Source organism: Pelodiscus sinensis, chromosome 18 (assembly GCF_049634645.1).
Source record: "Pelodiscus sinensis isolate JC-2024 chromosome 18, ASM4963464v1, whole genome shotgun sequence".
Classification (NCBI taxonomy): domain Eukaryota; kingdom Metazoa; phylum Chordata; order Testudines; family Trionychidae; genus Pelodiscus; species Pelodiscus sinensis.
In genome coordinates, this window is record NC_134728.1 from 185,779 (window position 1) to 200,477 (window position 14,699).

Consider the following 14,699-nt stretch of genomic DNA (forward strand, 5'->3'; position numbering starts at 1 on the left):
CGGCCAGGCGGGTGCAGGGCCCACGCTCCAGCAGCGAGTCCCGGCTTCTCCGGCAGCCTGATGGACGCCAACGTTCACCCGGGCAGTGCAGCGCTGCCAGCCTGCCGGGCCCTCCCTGCCCCGGGCTCTCTGGGCTCTGCCCTTGCTCTGGGCCAGGACACCAGCCCCCCCCCCACACACTGACCCCCAGGCCTGCAGAGCCAGGAGTAGCCCTCTGTGTCTGGGGGGGGGGGGGTTTGAGCAGGGCAGTGGGGTCTGTGCATGGGGGGCAGCTCTGGGCAGTGTGGCTGAGCAGGGCAGCCCTGGGCATGGGTCAGACCCACAGTGGCCAGCCTGGCAAGGGAGGGCCTCTGGCATGTGACGCAGTGGGGGGGTCTGCTTTGCACCCCGGGGTCCCCTGCGCTGCGCTGGGCTCCCCACTGACCCACCCACATGGGGACTGGCCCAGACACCCAGGCCCAGCCTGGGCAGGGAACAAGGCTCTTCCCGGGGGAGATGAAGGGGGGAGGGGGAGACACCACCTGGCTGGGGGGCAGGGCTGGGAGCTGGGCAGTTTCTGACTAGGACACATGAAGGGAAGAGACTAAGCTGGGGGCTGAGGGGCGACGGATCCCCCAATCCAAGGGGGCTGAGGGTTGGGGGGCGACGGATCCCCCAATCCAAGGGGGCTGAGGCTGCCTGGCCCCTGTACCCACGTCACGTCTGTGCCGGGCGGTGTCCTGGAGAAGCAATAACCCCCCCCCCCCCCCATTCTACTGGCAGCGGAGTCTGTTCCTGCTGCTGCAGGATCGGGGGGACCCCGACGCGCCGGCACAGGGCAGTGCCCAGCCCAGCCCCCTGGATGGGGCTAGAGCAGCCCCCCTCCCTGTTCCAGGCCAGGTGCCTTCCACCCACCCCCCGGGGGAATCCCCACCCTGGGGGCAGGACAGCTCCGACACTCGAGTCCAGCTGGGTCCTGAGCAGCAGGTGCTGCCCCTGCCAAGGGCTCCTGAGCGCAGAGGCCGCCTGGGCCCGAGCTCCAGCCCTGCAGAGATGCCCCCAGGCAGAGCCCAGCCAGGGAGGGACAGAGCAGCCCTGCTCCTGGGGGGCCTGAGCTCCCAGCCACCTGCACCCCGAGCTCTGCAGCAGGCGGCCCTGCCGGGCTGCGGGGCCCAGGGCCGGTCATGGGGGGAGGTCGGGTCCGATTCCTTTGGCACAGCTCATGTGGCCCCGGCCGCTCCTGGAGTGAGCGCAGGCAGAGCGAGCGGCTGCCCCGCTGGGCACAGTGGGGGCGGGGCAGGGCCGGCGAGACGCCCTGGGTAGCTGCTCAGGCCTGAGGCTGAGACCCTGGTGCATCCCGGGACCAGCCGGGCCCTCGCACAGAGACGCACACTGTGCCAGGAATGGGGGGCCTGGCCATGGCGGGGGGAGGGTCAGGTGGCCCTGGGGAGCCCAGCTGTGGAGGGGCCTGGCCTTGGGGAGCTGGGGGGCCCTGGCAGTGGGGAGCCCTCATGTGGTCAGGGGGGGCCTGGAGAGCCACAGGGCCCTGGATTGTGCGCAGACGGTGGCCATGCGGGGTAGCCGTGGGTGGGACGTGCACACACTGTGCAAGACAAACAGCCATGTGCACGGTGGCGAGGGAGCTCGTGAGCCCCCGTGGGACATGTGCCGGCTGAGGGCCTGGGCTGCAGGATGGGAGCCCAGCTGGGCACCTGGCCCTACGGGTGAGGGAGGGCTCAGGGTGAAACGCTCGTGCAGGATCAGAGCCGGCCAGCGACCCGGCCCAGAGAGCTGGGAAGGTGGAGACAGGAGCCCAGAGCTGCACAAACGCCACTTTTATTGGGGTGCAGGAGAGCAAGCGGGGCTGGGTTGGTCTGTGAGCCTAGGGCAGGAGAGCGGGGCAGGCAGGAGGGCTGTGCTGGTCCATGAGCGGTGGCAGGGCGGGGTGTGGCTGGTCCGTGAGCAGTGGCAGGAGGGCGGGGGGGGGGGGCTGGGCTGGTCCATGAGCAGCGGCAGGATGGGGGCGGGCGCAGGGCTGGTCCGTGAGCAGCGGCAGGGCGGGGGGCGCAGGGCTGGTCCGTGAGCAGCGGCAGGATGGGGGCGGGGGCAGGGCTGGTCCGTGAGCAGCGGCAGGATGGGGGCGGGGGCAGGGGCGAGGGCGGGGCCGGTCCGTGAGCAGCAGCAGGAGGGCGGGGGGGGGGGCGCGCAGGGCTGGTCCCTGAGCAGTGGCAGGAGGGCGGGGGCGCAGGGCTGGTCCATGAGCGGCGGCAGGAGGGCGGGGGGGGGGGGCGCAGGGCTGGTCCATGAGCGGCGGCAGGAGGGCGGGGGGGCGGGGCCGGTCCGTGAGCAGCAGCAGGAGGGCGGGGGGGGGCGCGCAGGGCTGGTCCATGAGCAGTGGCAGGAGGGCGGGGGCGCAGGGCTGGTCCGTGAGCGGCGGCAGGAGGGCGGGGGGGGCGCAGGGCTGGTCCGTGAGCAGCGGCAGGAGGGCGGGGCTGGTCCGTGCGGGGCGCTGGGACCCACGTGCAGCGCCGGGCTGTTCAGAGCCGCTCCCCTGGGCCTGGGGCCAGGCCGGCCGGTCTGCGAAGGGAAGGGCAAGCGATGAGGGGCTGGGCGGAGGTGGGAGCAGGACCTGCCCCACTAGCGCTGGGTTCGGGGTGCTGCTGAGCCTGCAGCGTGTCCCGGGTGGGGACTCTGGCCCAGGCTGCGCCCCGCGGGGCTCTCCGAGGCGGGACTGGCTCGCAGCCTCAGCCCTGCTCCGCGACACTGGGGCCAGGCCCGCAGCTGGGAGGCTGCCCGGTGTCTGGCTGAACCTTTGCCCCCCGCCTGGAGCCCCCGGGGGAAGTGCCGCTGAGCCCCGAGGGCCAGATCCAGCGCACGCACGGCGCGGCCAGGCTCCCCCTCCCGCAGCCGGGGGCGGACAGACGGACGGACGCCCCCCGCCCCGCTCACCGTCACTGCGGGGAGACGCAGGCCATCTTGGAGCAGCCGTTGCGGCAGCACTTGCGGTTGCTGGGGCAGTGCGAGTCCACCCGGCACTGGTGCCGGCACAGCCCCAGCAAGGGGAAGCCTCGTCTCACCACGGGGCACGTCCCGGGCTTTTCTGGGGAGCAAAGAGGCCACGTGAGTCACTGGAGCCCCCGGCTCTGGGGTCCCTGCCCCACGGCACCGCCTGGCCCGGTGCCTGGCCCCGCCTTGGCCGTGCTCAGGGAGTCGGGCGCTCGGCCGAGCTGCGCAGCGAGGGACCCGCGGGGCCAGGAGCCCAGCTCCCCGCCAGGCCCAGAGCAGTGCGCACCGGGGGGAGCAGCCTGGCGGGACTGGGGCTGGCCAGGAACAGCCCATCCCAGAGAGCCGGCGGCAGGGACACAGGGTGGGCCAGGGCGCCCCCGGCACAGCAAGCCCCCGAGCCGAGCTGCACGGGCCCTGCAGAGCCAGGGACCCCGCGCCCAGAGCGCGCCCCGATCCCTCGCTGGGTGCACCGCCCCAATGGCCTGGGCTCGCAGGGGCAGAGCCCCCCAAGCTTGGCCTGTCTGTGCCCCGGAGTGAAGCCGTTGGGGCCGAGGGGCCCAGCCCCAGACCTGGCACAAACCGGCCCCGAGCTCCAGCCTGACCTCTGTGCTGCCCCAGGGCTGAGTCGGCCCTGGCTGTGGCCCCAGGCCCCTCGGGGGTAAGTGCTCTGGAGAGCGGCCTCACCCCGGCACTGACACTGGGGGCATCAGCGGAGCCCACGGGACCCAGCGCCCAGGAGCAGCACCAGAGCTCACTCCTACTGCCGGCCTGCCCGCGGTGTCTGGGCGGCTGCTGCCCGGCGCCGTGTGCTGGGAGCCGAGCGCCCGCGGGAATCGACCGCACCCGGCTCGGCCCTCATGGCAGCATTCGGCTCCTGAGCGAGCCAGCGGCGTGCGGGGCTCGTAGGGCCGGGCCTGGTAACCGCCTGCTGAACTGCTCCAGCCAGGCCCTTCTGGACCACGCTCTGGGCTCCCACTATGGGCAGGCCCCAGGGTCCCGCAGAGGCAGGCGTCCTAACTGCAGCTGGGCAGCCTGTGCCCAGAGCCGGGGGCGGTGCCAAGGGCCGGGGGCTGGAGCCTGCTGTGCAGCCGGGATGGGGCGGAGGGGCCAGAGTCTGGATGGGGGCTGGGCGGGTGCCAGGCGGGCCCTGGGCACAGGCTGTGCAAGCTGCAGTGTCTGCAGGGCTGAAAGCCGCGGGAGGGGCAGCCCGCAGCCCTGGTGCCCAGACTGACAGGAGCTGCAGGGTCAGTTCCCCAGACAGGCTGCGCCCCACGGCTGATTCAGGGCATCTATGGCGGCTCTTGTCCCCTCCCACATCGGATGGCCCCGCCCCCCAGCCTAAGGGGAGGAGCTACCGGAGCCAGGTCTGAACCCCGTTTGGGGATGGGAGAGAGGGGCGCTGGCTCAGAGGCCCAGGGGACACCGAGCAGAGAGCCCCAGACAGCGCCTGGCTCCCAGGAGCCTTTGGCGGGGGCCCAAGGGAGCTCTGCCCACGGACAAGCAGCAACCAGTCCCACAGAGCCGAGCACCTCGTCCAGCATCCTCCTCCCCTGGCCAGCGCCTGGAGGAGGCTCTTGCAACTTCGAGGGCCAGGCTGGGGTGCAGCAGGGAGACGAGCAGCCGGAGCAGCCCAGCCTGCCTCATAGCGACACCTCACATCTGTCCACGGTCCCCAATCCCTGACACGCCCACCCCCTTCACTGGGTGCCAGCCGGGCTCTCGGTGGCGGGAGCGTCCTACCATTAGCTCGCAGGGAATCTGCCCTAAACGCACCAAACTCTCCAGGGTCGAACCCCCGCGGGCTACTGCCTCCCCGACTCCGGACTGGAAGCTTCTCCGGCCAGTGCCTGCTGACCAGCCCCCACGGTGCCATCCAGCCTCGCTCTTCCCGCAGAGCCCTGCTCACACCTCCCTCCCCAGCGACCATCAGCCCGGACTGAGCGGCTGCCCCGGCCTTTATACCTGTCCTCCAGCTGGCGCATGCCCAGCAAGGCTGTGGGGGCGGAGCTTTCTGGTTAACCCCTGCTGGTCCAGTGTGGGGTTGGTGCACCCCTCGCACCAGAGCTGACTGCAAAGAGTTACCAGGGGATCTCGCAAAGCGGGGCGACGGGGCAGCACAGGCAGAGGGATTCAGGGTTGAGAAATGCGCGTGGAAAATGGAAACCCAAACAGAGCCCTTGGAACCACCGCGGGTAGTTTCCTGAAAGCGTCTCCTCAAAGGCCTGGCCGCCTAAGGAGCAAAGGGACATTGGGAATCGCGAGGGAGGAAGAGCCCAGAAGACAGAAAATCTCCTGTTGCCGCTCTCGAAAGTCACGGGACATCCGTGCGGAGAACACTGCGCGCGGATCCGGTCCCCCCGGGACGCGGTGCCGGGACATCGCTGGGCGCTCGGCTTGGGCTGTGGTGACCCCTACTGGCCTGCGCCTGGAAGCGCTGCAGGTGGGGGGCCACCTGAGGAACCTCAGGTCACCTAGACAGGGACCCGACCGGTTCTCGCCTGTCCAGGGAGGGGCTGACCAAAGGGGGGGGGGGTTGGAGTCGGTTTGGCCGGGCAGACATGGAGAGAAGAGGCTAAGCCGAGAGCTGGGAGTCCAGGGGCCTAGGCACCCCTCCCCCACGGGGTCTGAGGCTGCCAGCCCCTGACTCCTGTACCCACCTCACATCTGTGCTGGGCTGTATCCTGGCGAAGCAATAACCCCCCCCCCCACGGGCTCTGGAGTCTCATCTTGCTGCTACGGGGGTGCAGGATCGGGGGTCCCCGCGCGCTGTCTCAGAAAGATCTCTTGGAATCGGAAAAGTACAGAAAGGGCAAAGAATGACTCGGGGAAGGAGCAGCTTCCACAGGAGCAGAGAGTCACAAGCCGGGGGGCTTGGAAAAGAGAGGACTCGGGTGGGGGATATGCTAGAGGTCTAGAAACTTGCGAAGGGCTGGGACAATAGAGGAAGGAAATGTTAGTTACTCCTTCGCCAAGGTAACCGGAGCAGAGCCAGCGGCACCGACAGGCAGCACAGTTAAAACAAACAGAAGAAATGGGCTGTGAACCTGTGGAACTCACTGCTGGGGGACGGTGGAAAGGCCCAGACTGTAGCAGGGATCCGATAAGAACATGAGTTCCAGGAGGATGCGTCCCTCAATGGCGACTGGCCCGGCGGGGCAGGGATGCGGCCCTAGTGTCAATGTGCCAGCAGCTGGGAATGGGCCACAGGGGAAGGAATTTCCAACGTCTGATTTCATCTGCCCCGTCTCGCCCAGCCCTGCGCGGTGCCCGTTAACGCTGGGCCGCCCGCCCGCACCCGCAGCCCCCCCGCACCGCTCGCACCCCGCAGCCCCCCCGCACCGCCCGCACCCCGCAGCCCCCCCGCACCGCCCGCACCCGCAGCCCCCCCGCACCGCCCGCACCCCGCAGCCCCCCCGCACCGCTCGCACCCCGCAGCCCCCCCGCACCGCCCGCACCCCGCAGCTCCCCCGCACCGCTCAGCCCCCCCGCACCGCTCCCCAGTCTCCAGCTCATCGCCCACCCCGAGGAGAGGCGCCCGCTCGCACCCCGCAGCCCCCCCGCACCGCTCCCCCGTCTCCAGCTCACTCCCCACCCCGAGGAGAGGCGCCCGCTCCAGGACCGATCGCTGGGCAGCCCCGCGAGGCCGCTCCCCGTCCGGAGCACTGACCAGTTACGCCCTGGCTCTCGTCTTTAACGGGCTGCTGGCCCGGGAGGGGCCATTTCCTCTGCCCCGTGACGGCTCCGCTTCCGAGCCCTTGTGCAAGCTCCCTGCGATCCATCGCCCGGCTCTCCCTGCTGCTCGCCGGCCAATAGTTCACCAAATGAAATGAATGGGGAGCAGGTTTAAAACTAATAAAAGGAAGTTCTTCTTCACACAGCCTGTAGTTAACCTGTGGAACTCCTTGCCAGAGGAGGGGTGAAGGCAGGACTAGAACAGAGTTTAAAGAGAAGCTGGATAAATTCATGGAGGTTAGGTCCATAAAAGGCTATTAGCCAGGGGATAAAATGGTGACCTTGGCCTCTGTTTGTCAGAGGCTGGAGAGGGATGGCAGGAGACAAATCGCTTGATCATTGTCTTCGGTCCAGCCTCTCTGGGGCACCTGGTGCTGGCCACTGTCGGCAGGCAGGATACTGGGCTAGATGGACCTTTGGTCTGACCCCGCACGGCCGCTCTGATGTTATGTTCCCCCAGGCCGGGCGGGGAGGTCTCCTTACAGAGTCGGTAGCGAGGGCGCCTTGCGAACTCCTCCTGCCCCGTCGCTGCTCTCTACTGCCGGGTATTTCAATGAGGTTCTTGGCCTGTAGCTGCCAGGATCGGCTGGGCCCTTTCCAAGTGCCCGGCCTTGGCTGCTCTCCCGTTCCCTGGGCAGGGGCCGAGGGAGGACGGGGTCTGCGGTCTCACACCCGCCTCCTTCCGAGCTCCTGGGGAATCCCGCCCGGCTTCCCAACCTCCTCGCCCGGGCCCGGCCGCTGGCAGCGCCCTGGGACCCGCCCTCGCGAGCAGGCCGAGGCAAAGGCCACTTAGTGCCCCACGAGGACGGCTCCGTCCGCGCCCCCAGCGTCCAGGGCCCCCCCGGCGCCTGGCAGGTTCCGCGTCCGGCGCCCGGCGCCCCCCTGCTGCTGGCGCTGGCGGCTTTGGCTAGTTGCTCCTCGGATGCTTCCTGCCCCGCCCCAGGCCGCGGTCGCACCCGACGTGCCAGAGCGTCTGGCCCGTCCGTCCTCCGCAGGGCTCCCTGCCCGGCGCCGCGCTCTCCAGCCTGCCCGCCTCTCCGGGGGGACAGTTCATCTGTGCCTCCGTGCTGGGGGGTGGAACGGGCCCGAGCAGGGCCCAGACATCGCACTCGTGCAGCGGCCTTTCCAGCCCCGTCGCCAGCGTCCCTTGCTGGGGCCGGTCTCCTTTCCAGCCCCGTCGCCAGCGTCCCTTGCTGGGGCCGGTCTCCTTTCCAGCCCCGTCGCCAGCGTCCCTTGCTGGGCCCGGTCTCCTTTCCATCCCCATCGCCAGCGTCCCTTGCTGGGGCCGGTCTCCTTTCCATCCCCTTCGCCAGCGTCCCTTGCTGGGCCCGGTCTCCTTTCCATCCCCATCGCCAGCGTCCCTTGCTGGGGCCGGTCTCCTTTCCATCCCCATCGCCAGCGTCCCTTGCTGGGGCCGGTCTCCTTTCCATCCCCATCGCCAGCGTCCCTTGCTGGGGCCGGTCTCCTTTCCATCCCCATCGCCAGCGTCCCTTGCTGGGGCCGGTCTCCTTTCCATCCCCTTCGCCAGCGTCCCTTGCTGGGGCCGGTCTCCTTTCCATCCCCTTCGCCAGCGTCCCTTGCTGGGGCCGGTCTCCTTTCCATCCCCGTCGCCAGCGTCCCTTGCTGGGGCCGGTCTCCTTTCCATCCCCTTCGCCAGCGTCCCTTGCTGGGGCCGGTCTCCTTTCCATCCCCGTCGCCAGCGTCCCTTGCTGGGGCCGGTCTCCTTTCCATCCCCTTCGCCAGCGTCCCTTGCTGGGCCCGGTCTCCTTTCCATCCCCTTCGCCAGCGTCCCTTGCTGGGCCCGGTCTCCTTTCCATCCCCATCGCCAGCGTCCCTTGCTGGGGCCGGTCTCCTTTCCATCCCCTTCGCCAGCGTCCCTTGCTAGTGCCGGTCTCCTTTCCAGCCCCGTCGCCAGCGTCCCTTGCTGGGGCCGGTCTCCTTTCCATCCCCATCGCCAGCGTCCCTTGCTGGGCCCGGTCTCCTTTCCATCCCCATCGCCAGCGTCCCTTGCTGGGGCCGGTCTCCTTTCCATCCCCGTCGCCAGCGTCCCTTGCTGGGCCCGGTCTCCTTTCCAGCCCCGTCGCCAGCGTCCCTTGCTGGGGCCGGTCTCCTTTCCATCCCCGTCGCCAGCGTCCCTTGCTGGGCCCGGTCTCCTTTCCATCCCCGTCGCCAGCGTCCCTTGCTGGGGCCAGTCTCCTTTCCATCCCCTTCGCCAGCGTCCCTTGCTGGGGCCAGTCTCCTTTCCATCCCCTTCGCCAGCGTCCCTTGCTGGGGCCGGTCTCCTTTCCATCCCCATCGCCAGCGTCCCTTGCTGGGGCCGGTCTCCTTTCCAGCGCCCATGCTGCAAAGGGGGCTGCTTTGGGTCAGAGCCCAAGTGTGGGAATCACCCCCCCCACTCAGGAACTGGGCGGTGCCTGGTGCAGCCCCCCCCCCACACCCCGACTCAGGAACTGGGCAGTGCCTGGTGCAGCCCCCCCCCCCCACCCCGACTCAGGAACTGGGCGGTGCCTGGTGCAGCCCCCCCCCACCCCGACTCAGGAACTGGGCGGTGCCTGGTGCAGCCCCCCCCCCCGACTCAGGAACTGGGCGGTGCCTGGTGCAGCCCCCCCCACCCCGACTCAGGAACTGGGCGGTGCCTGGTGCAGCCCCCCCCCCACCCCGACTCAGGAACTGGGCAGAGCCTGGTGCAGCCCCCCCCACCCCGACTCAGGAACTGGGCGGTGCCTGGTGCAGCCCCCCCCACCCCGACTCAGGAACTGGGCGGTGCCTGGTGCAGCCCCCCCCCACCCCGACTCAGGAACTGGGCGGTGCCTGGTGCAGCCCCCCCCCCACCCCGACTCAGGAACTGGGCAGAGCCTGGTGCAGCCCCCCCCACCCCGACTCAGGAACTGGGCGGTGCCTGGTGCAGCCCCCCCCCCACCCCGACTCAGGAACTGGGCGGTGCCTGGTGCAGCCCCCCCCCACCCCGACTCAGGAACTGGGCGGTGCCTGGTGCAGCCCCCCCCACCCCGACTCAGGAACTGGGCGGTGCCTGGTGCAGCTCCCCCCCCCCCCCCCCGACTCAGGAACTGGGCGGTGCCTGGTGCAGCCCCCCCCCACCCCGACTCAGGAACTGGGCGGTGCCTGGTGCAGCCCCCCCCACCCCGACTCAGGAACTGGGCGGTGCCTGGTGCAGCTCCCCCCCCCCCCCCCCGACTCAGGAACTGGGCAGTGCCTGGTGCAGCCCCCCCCCCACCCCGACTCAGGAACTGGGCAGTGCCTGGTGCAGCCCCCCCCACCCCGACTCAGGAACTGGGCGGTGCCTGGTGCAGCCCCCCCCACCCCGACTCAGGAACTGGGCGGTGCCTGGTGCAGCCCCCCCCCCACCCCGACTCAGGAACTGGGCGGTGCCTGGTGCAGCCCCCCCCCCCCACCCCGACTCAGGAGCTGGGCGGTGCCTGGTGCAGCCCCCCCCCCCACCCCGACTCAGGAACTGGGCGGTGCCTGGTGCAGCCCCCCCCACCCCGACTCAGGGACTGGGCAGTGCCTGGTGCAGCCCCCCCCATGCACCCCGACTCAGGAACTGGGCGGTGCCTGGTGCAGCCCCCCCCATGCACCCCGACTCAGGAACTGGGCGGTGCCTGGTGCAGCCCCCCCCATGCACCCCGACTCAGGGACTGGGCAGTGCCTGGCCTCAGCCTGTATCCCGGTCCCAGCCCACTCGCCGCGCCGCTGCCCGTTGGGTTCTGCACAAGGGCCAGGGCTGCGCTGGGGAGAGACGCCTCTTCCTAAGCCCCAGCTGCTGTGGCTCTGCCTGTGGCCCAGCGTGGAGCAGCCATGGCCCGGGGAGCAGTGTCTCTTCCCTGGTCCCCTCCCAGCCTGGCCTGGCCCTGCCTGGCCGTGGCGCCGTCCCTCCTTGGCAGGCCCCGCTGGAGCCGTGGCAGCTCACACCACTAGCTAGAGCCCCCCCCGAACCCCTCCCCGTGGCCCCCGCCTGGCCCCACAGCGCGCGTGTGCAGAGTGAGTTTTGTGGGGGGAACCAATTGGACGTTTCGTGTCACATGGCACCTCCCCACTGGGCACCAGCACCATGTGTTCTGCACGTGGGCATGAACACTGGGCCAGCCCAGGAGCTGCAGCTCCCCCGTGGGGCCCTCCCCCCGCCCGGCCTGTAGGTGCTGCCACCAGAGAGGAGGCAGGTCTCTGCTGAGCAGGAGCCCGGGGCCGTGGCACAGAGACATCCCCGCGTCTCGGAGCCACGTCCCTGGGCTCCCCTCGCTGCTCGCCGCGGCCGCTCAGCACCTCCGGCCATTTCCGGGAGCCCAGGGCAAAGTGCTCCGGGGGCCAGGGCCAGAGGGAGCCCGGCGGGGCGTTACCGTAGGGGGTCTGACAGGACCAGCCGCAGGTCGTGGGGCAGCACTTGAGGGTCTCTGCGCAGTCGCTGTCGGCCTGGCACTCCTCCGAGCAGTTAGCTGCCTTCCCCACCGGGCCCGGGCACCCGTCCTCTGTCTCTGAAACGGGAGAGGCCCACAGTGTCGCCAGGAGAGGGCCTGCAGGGGCGCGGACGCGTCTCCTGCCCCGAGCACCAGGGCCCGCAGACATTGCTCACGGAGAGAGCCCGGGAGCACCTGAAACCTAGAGACCGTGGGGCTGGCTCCCAGTGCTGGCCGGGTTCTTGATGCACAAGCCCTCTCCCTCGGTGGTCTCACTGCAGCCAATGGGCTGTGTCCGTGGGCCCTGTGCTCCATGTGGGCTCCCTGCAGCCAAAGGGCTGTGTCCATGGGCCCTGTGCTCCACGTGGGCTGTGTCTGTGGGCCCTGTGCTCCACGTGGGCTGTGTCTGTGGGCCCTGTGCTCCATGTGGGCTGTGTCCGTGGGGCTGGTGCTACACGTGGGCTGTGTCTGTGGGCTCTGTGCTCCACGTGGGCTGTGTCTGTGGGCCCTGTGCTCCATGTGGGCTCCCTGCAGCCAATGGGCTGTGTCCATGGGCCCAGTGCTCCACGTGGGCTCCCTGCAGCCAATGGGCTGTGTCCATGGGCCCAGTGCTCCACGTGGGCTCCCAGCAGCCAATGGGCTGTGTCTGTGGGCCCAGTGCTCCACGTGGGCTCCCTGCAGCCAATGGGCTGTGTCCATGGGCCCAGTGCTCCACGTGGGCTCCCTGCAGCCAATGGGCTGTGTCCATGGGCCCAGTGCTCCACGTGGGCTCCCTGCAGCCAATGGGCTGTGTCCATGGGCCCAGTGCTCCACGTGGGCTCCCAGCAGCCAATGGGCTGTGTCTGTGGGCCCAGTGCTCCACGTAGGCTGTGTCTGTGGGCCCGGTGCTCCACGTGGGCTGTGTCCGTGGGGCTAGTGCTACACGTGGGCTGTGTCCATGAGCCTGGTGCTACATGTGGGCTCCCTGCAGCCAATGGGCTGTGTCCATGGGCCCTGTGCTCCATGTGGGCTGTGTCCGTGGGCCTGGTGCTCCATGTGGGCTGTGTCTGTGGGCCCAGTGCTCCACGTGGGCTGTGTCCGTGGGCCTGGTGCTACACGTGGGCTGTGTCCATGAGCCTGGTGCTACATGTGGGCTCCCTGCAGCCAATGGGCTGTGTCCATGGGCCCTGTGCTCCATGTGGGCTGTGTCCGTGGGCCCTGTGCTCCACGTGGGCTGTGTCCATGGGCCCTGTGCTCCATGTGGGCTGTGTCTGTGGGCCCAGTGCTCCATGTGGGCTGTGTCCGTGGGCCCTGTGCTCCACGTGGGCTGTGTCCATGGGCCCAGTGCTCCACGTGGGCTGTGTCTGTGGGCCTGGTGCTCCATGTGGGCTGTGTCTGTGGGCCCAGTGCTCCACGTGGGCTGTGTCTGTGGGCCCTGTGCTCCATGTGGGCTGTGTCCGTGGGGCTGGTGCTACACGTGGGCTGTGTCCATGAGCCTGGTGCTACATGTGGGCTCCCTGCAGCCAATGGGCTGTGTCCATGGGCCCTGTGCTCCATGTGGGCTGTGTCCGTGGGCCCTGTGCTCCACGTGGGCTGTGTCCATGGGCCCTGTGCTCCATGTGGGCTGTGTCTGTGGGCCCAGTGCTCCATGTGGGCTGTGTCCGTGGGCCCTGTGCTCCACGTGGGCTGTGTCCATGGGCCCAGTGCTCCACGTGGGCTGTGTCTGTGGGCCTGGTGCTCCATGTGGGCTGTGTCTGTGGGCCCGGTGCTCCACGTGGGCTGTGTCCGTGGGCCTGGTGCTACACGTGGGCGGCCACTCTGGCCGGGGACGTGGGGTGGGGCGCGGCGCTTCTACTCACTTGTGACGTTCTGGCTAGCCCCCGACGGCAGCTGGGCCCAGAGAGCCAGGAGCCCCACGAGGAGCAGGATGCTGCTGGACTTCCCCATGGTGCTGTGGGGAGCGGCTCCGAATGTCCGGCCCTGGCCCAGGCGGGGCTTTATGCGTTCCCAGCGGTGGGGGGAGGGGCCTGGCTCCCAGGAGAGTCCCGCTCGCTCGCTTCGTTCCATTGCACAAGCCTTGCGTGTCAGGTATCCGCTCTGGCCCGCCCGCGAACCAGGAAGTGAGCTCCAAAGGGACCCAGCATGTAAGCGCCGGCACAGGGAGCTGCAGTTCCCGGGCAGCCCCCGTCTCCAGCCCCCGGACGCAGGGGGCTCGCTTGGGAGGCTCAGGACCTTGCTTCCCCTGGGGCGGGCAGCTTCCCGGGGTGGCAAATCTCTGGGGGCGCCGTGTCCAGGGCAGGGTGAGAATCACAGGCTGAGCAGCTCTGAACAGCTGGGCCCCAGGGGCAGGGCGCAGCCCCGGACCCCCAAACTGCAGCAGATTGGACACACAAACCCAGCGACGGCGGTTTCGCCATGAGCCTGTAGCTCAGCCAGTCTGAGCTCCCTGACACCGAGCGCCCCGTCCCCGTCCCCGTCCCGGTCCCCGTCCCGGGGTGGCTTCGCTGCGCACTCTGCAGCCGGCTCCTTGGCAGGTTACCTGCGGCGGGGCCGGGCCTGGCACGAACAGCGGCTCTCTGGCCGGCAGAGCAGCCCCAGCCCCTGGCGGCCCCGCGGGCTGGAGCAGCCCTCTGCCTGGGGCGGGCGGGGAGCCAGCGAGCCTCACCCGTGAAGGTGCTTACGGGGTCTCCAGTTCCCCGATCGCAGCCCGAGCCAGGACAGGGCACTTGTGCTCACCGCGCGTGTGCCTAGAATTTGCAGGTGGGCGGCCTGAGCCGGAGCAGCGCTGGGCCTGGCTGCGGGGAGCGCCTGGCTCGCACGCTCGCTGCTGGCGAGCACCCACCGCACTCCCCATGTCCGGGCCGTGGGTTCCCGCCACGCCATGATCACTGGCGGGGAATCCAAGAGCGACAGAGCCCGGCAGGACCGGGCAGGCCTGTGCCGGGGCAGCGGGGGGCACCCACAGAACTGCTCACTGTCAGCAGCGGCCACCACGCCAGCAGCCCTCCTGCCCGGGCATGGCAGGGCTCTGCGCTGCTGCGGAGACTGCGGCACCTACAGGAGCTGAAGGCCTGGAGCCCCACGGAGCCCCCGGGCGCTGGCTCACTCCGTGCAGTGATCCCAGCAGGCCCAGTGAGCCCTCTCCAGGGCAAGTGGAGCAGCCTGTCTGACGCCAAGGCCCTGGAGCGCTGGGATCGGCAGGACAGACGCTGGGCCTCTCCAGGGGCCGTGCTGAAGCACTGATGGACCCAGCCTCTCAGTACACTCAGGAGGTGAGGGAGACTGTCACCATCTCCCTGCTTGTGGCAGGCCACCCCCCTTATCCCCAAGTTGCAGGTGGGGAAACTGAGGCACAGCTCACAGGCAGAGGTGTCGCTGGGCATGGTGCTGGCTTTGGCTCTGCAGTCATGCGCGGGTTGGCAGCTCTGTCCCCGCGCAGATTGTCAAAGCGCAGAGCCAACAGCGCGATGGGGTGTGGAGGGGCCGCACATCACTGGCTACACAATAGCTAGCGCCCCCGCAGACGCCCAGCCATCGGGCGGAGAGAACGCTTTCAAATCGCTCGCCCCTGCGCCGGGACTCGGCCAGAGG

At 69.8% G+C, this 14,699-nt stretch overlaps 1 protein-coding gene across 1 annotated transcript; it reads right to left on the bottom strand.

Moving 5' to 3' along the window:
- Positions 1 to 1,201: 1,201 nt before the first annotated feature.
- WFDC2 (WAP four-disulfide core domain 2) lies at positions 1,202 to 13,124 on the bottom strand. The gene is made up of 4 exons (XM_075900791.1): positions 12,968 to 13,124; positions 11,073 to 11,207; positions 2,929 to 3,079; positions 1,202 to 2,556 (listed from the first exon to the last, which is right to left on the bottom strand). Exons 1-3 carry the CDS (start codon positions 13,053 to 13,055, stop codon positions 2,931 to 2,933), a joined length of 372 nt encoding a protein of 123 aa, XP_075756906.1. The 5' UTR covers positions 13,056 to 13,124; the 3' UTR covers positions 1,202 to 2,556; positions 2,929 to 2,930.
- Between the last annotated feature and the right edge of the window lie 1,575 nt (positions 13,125 to 14,699).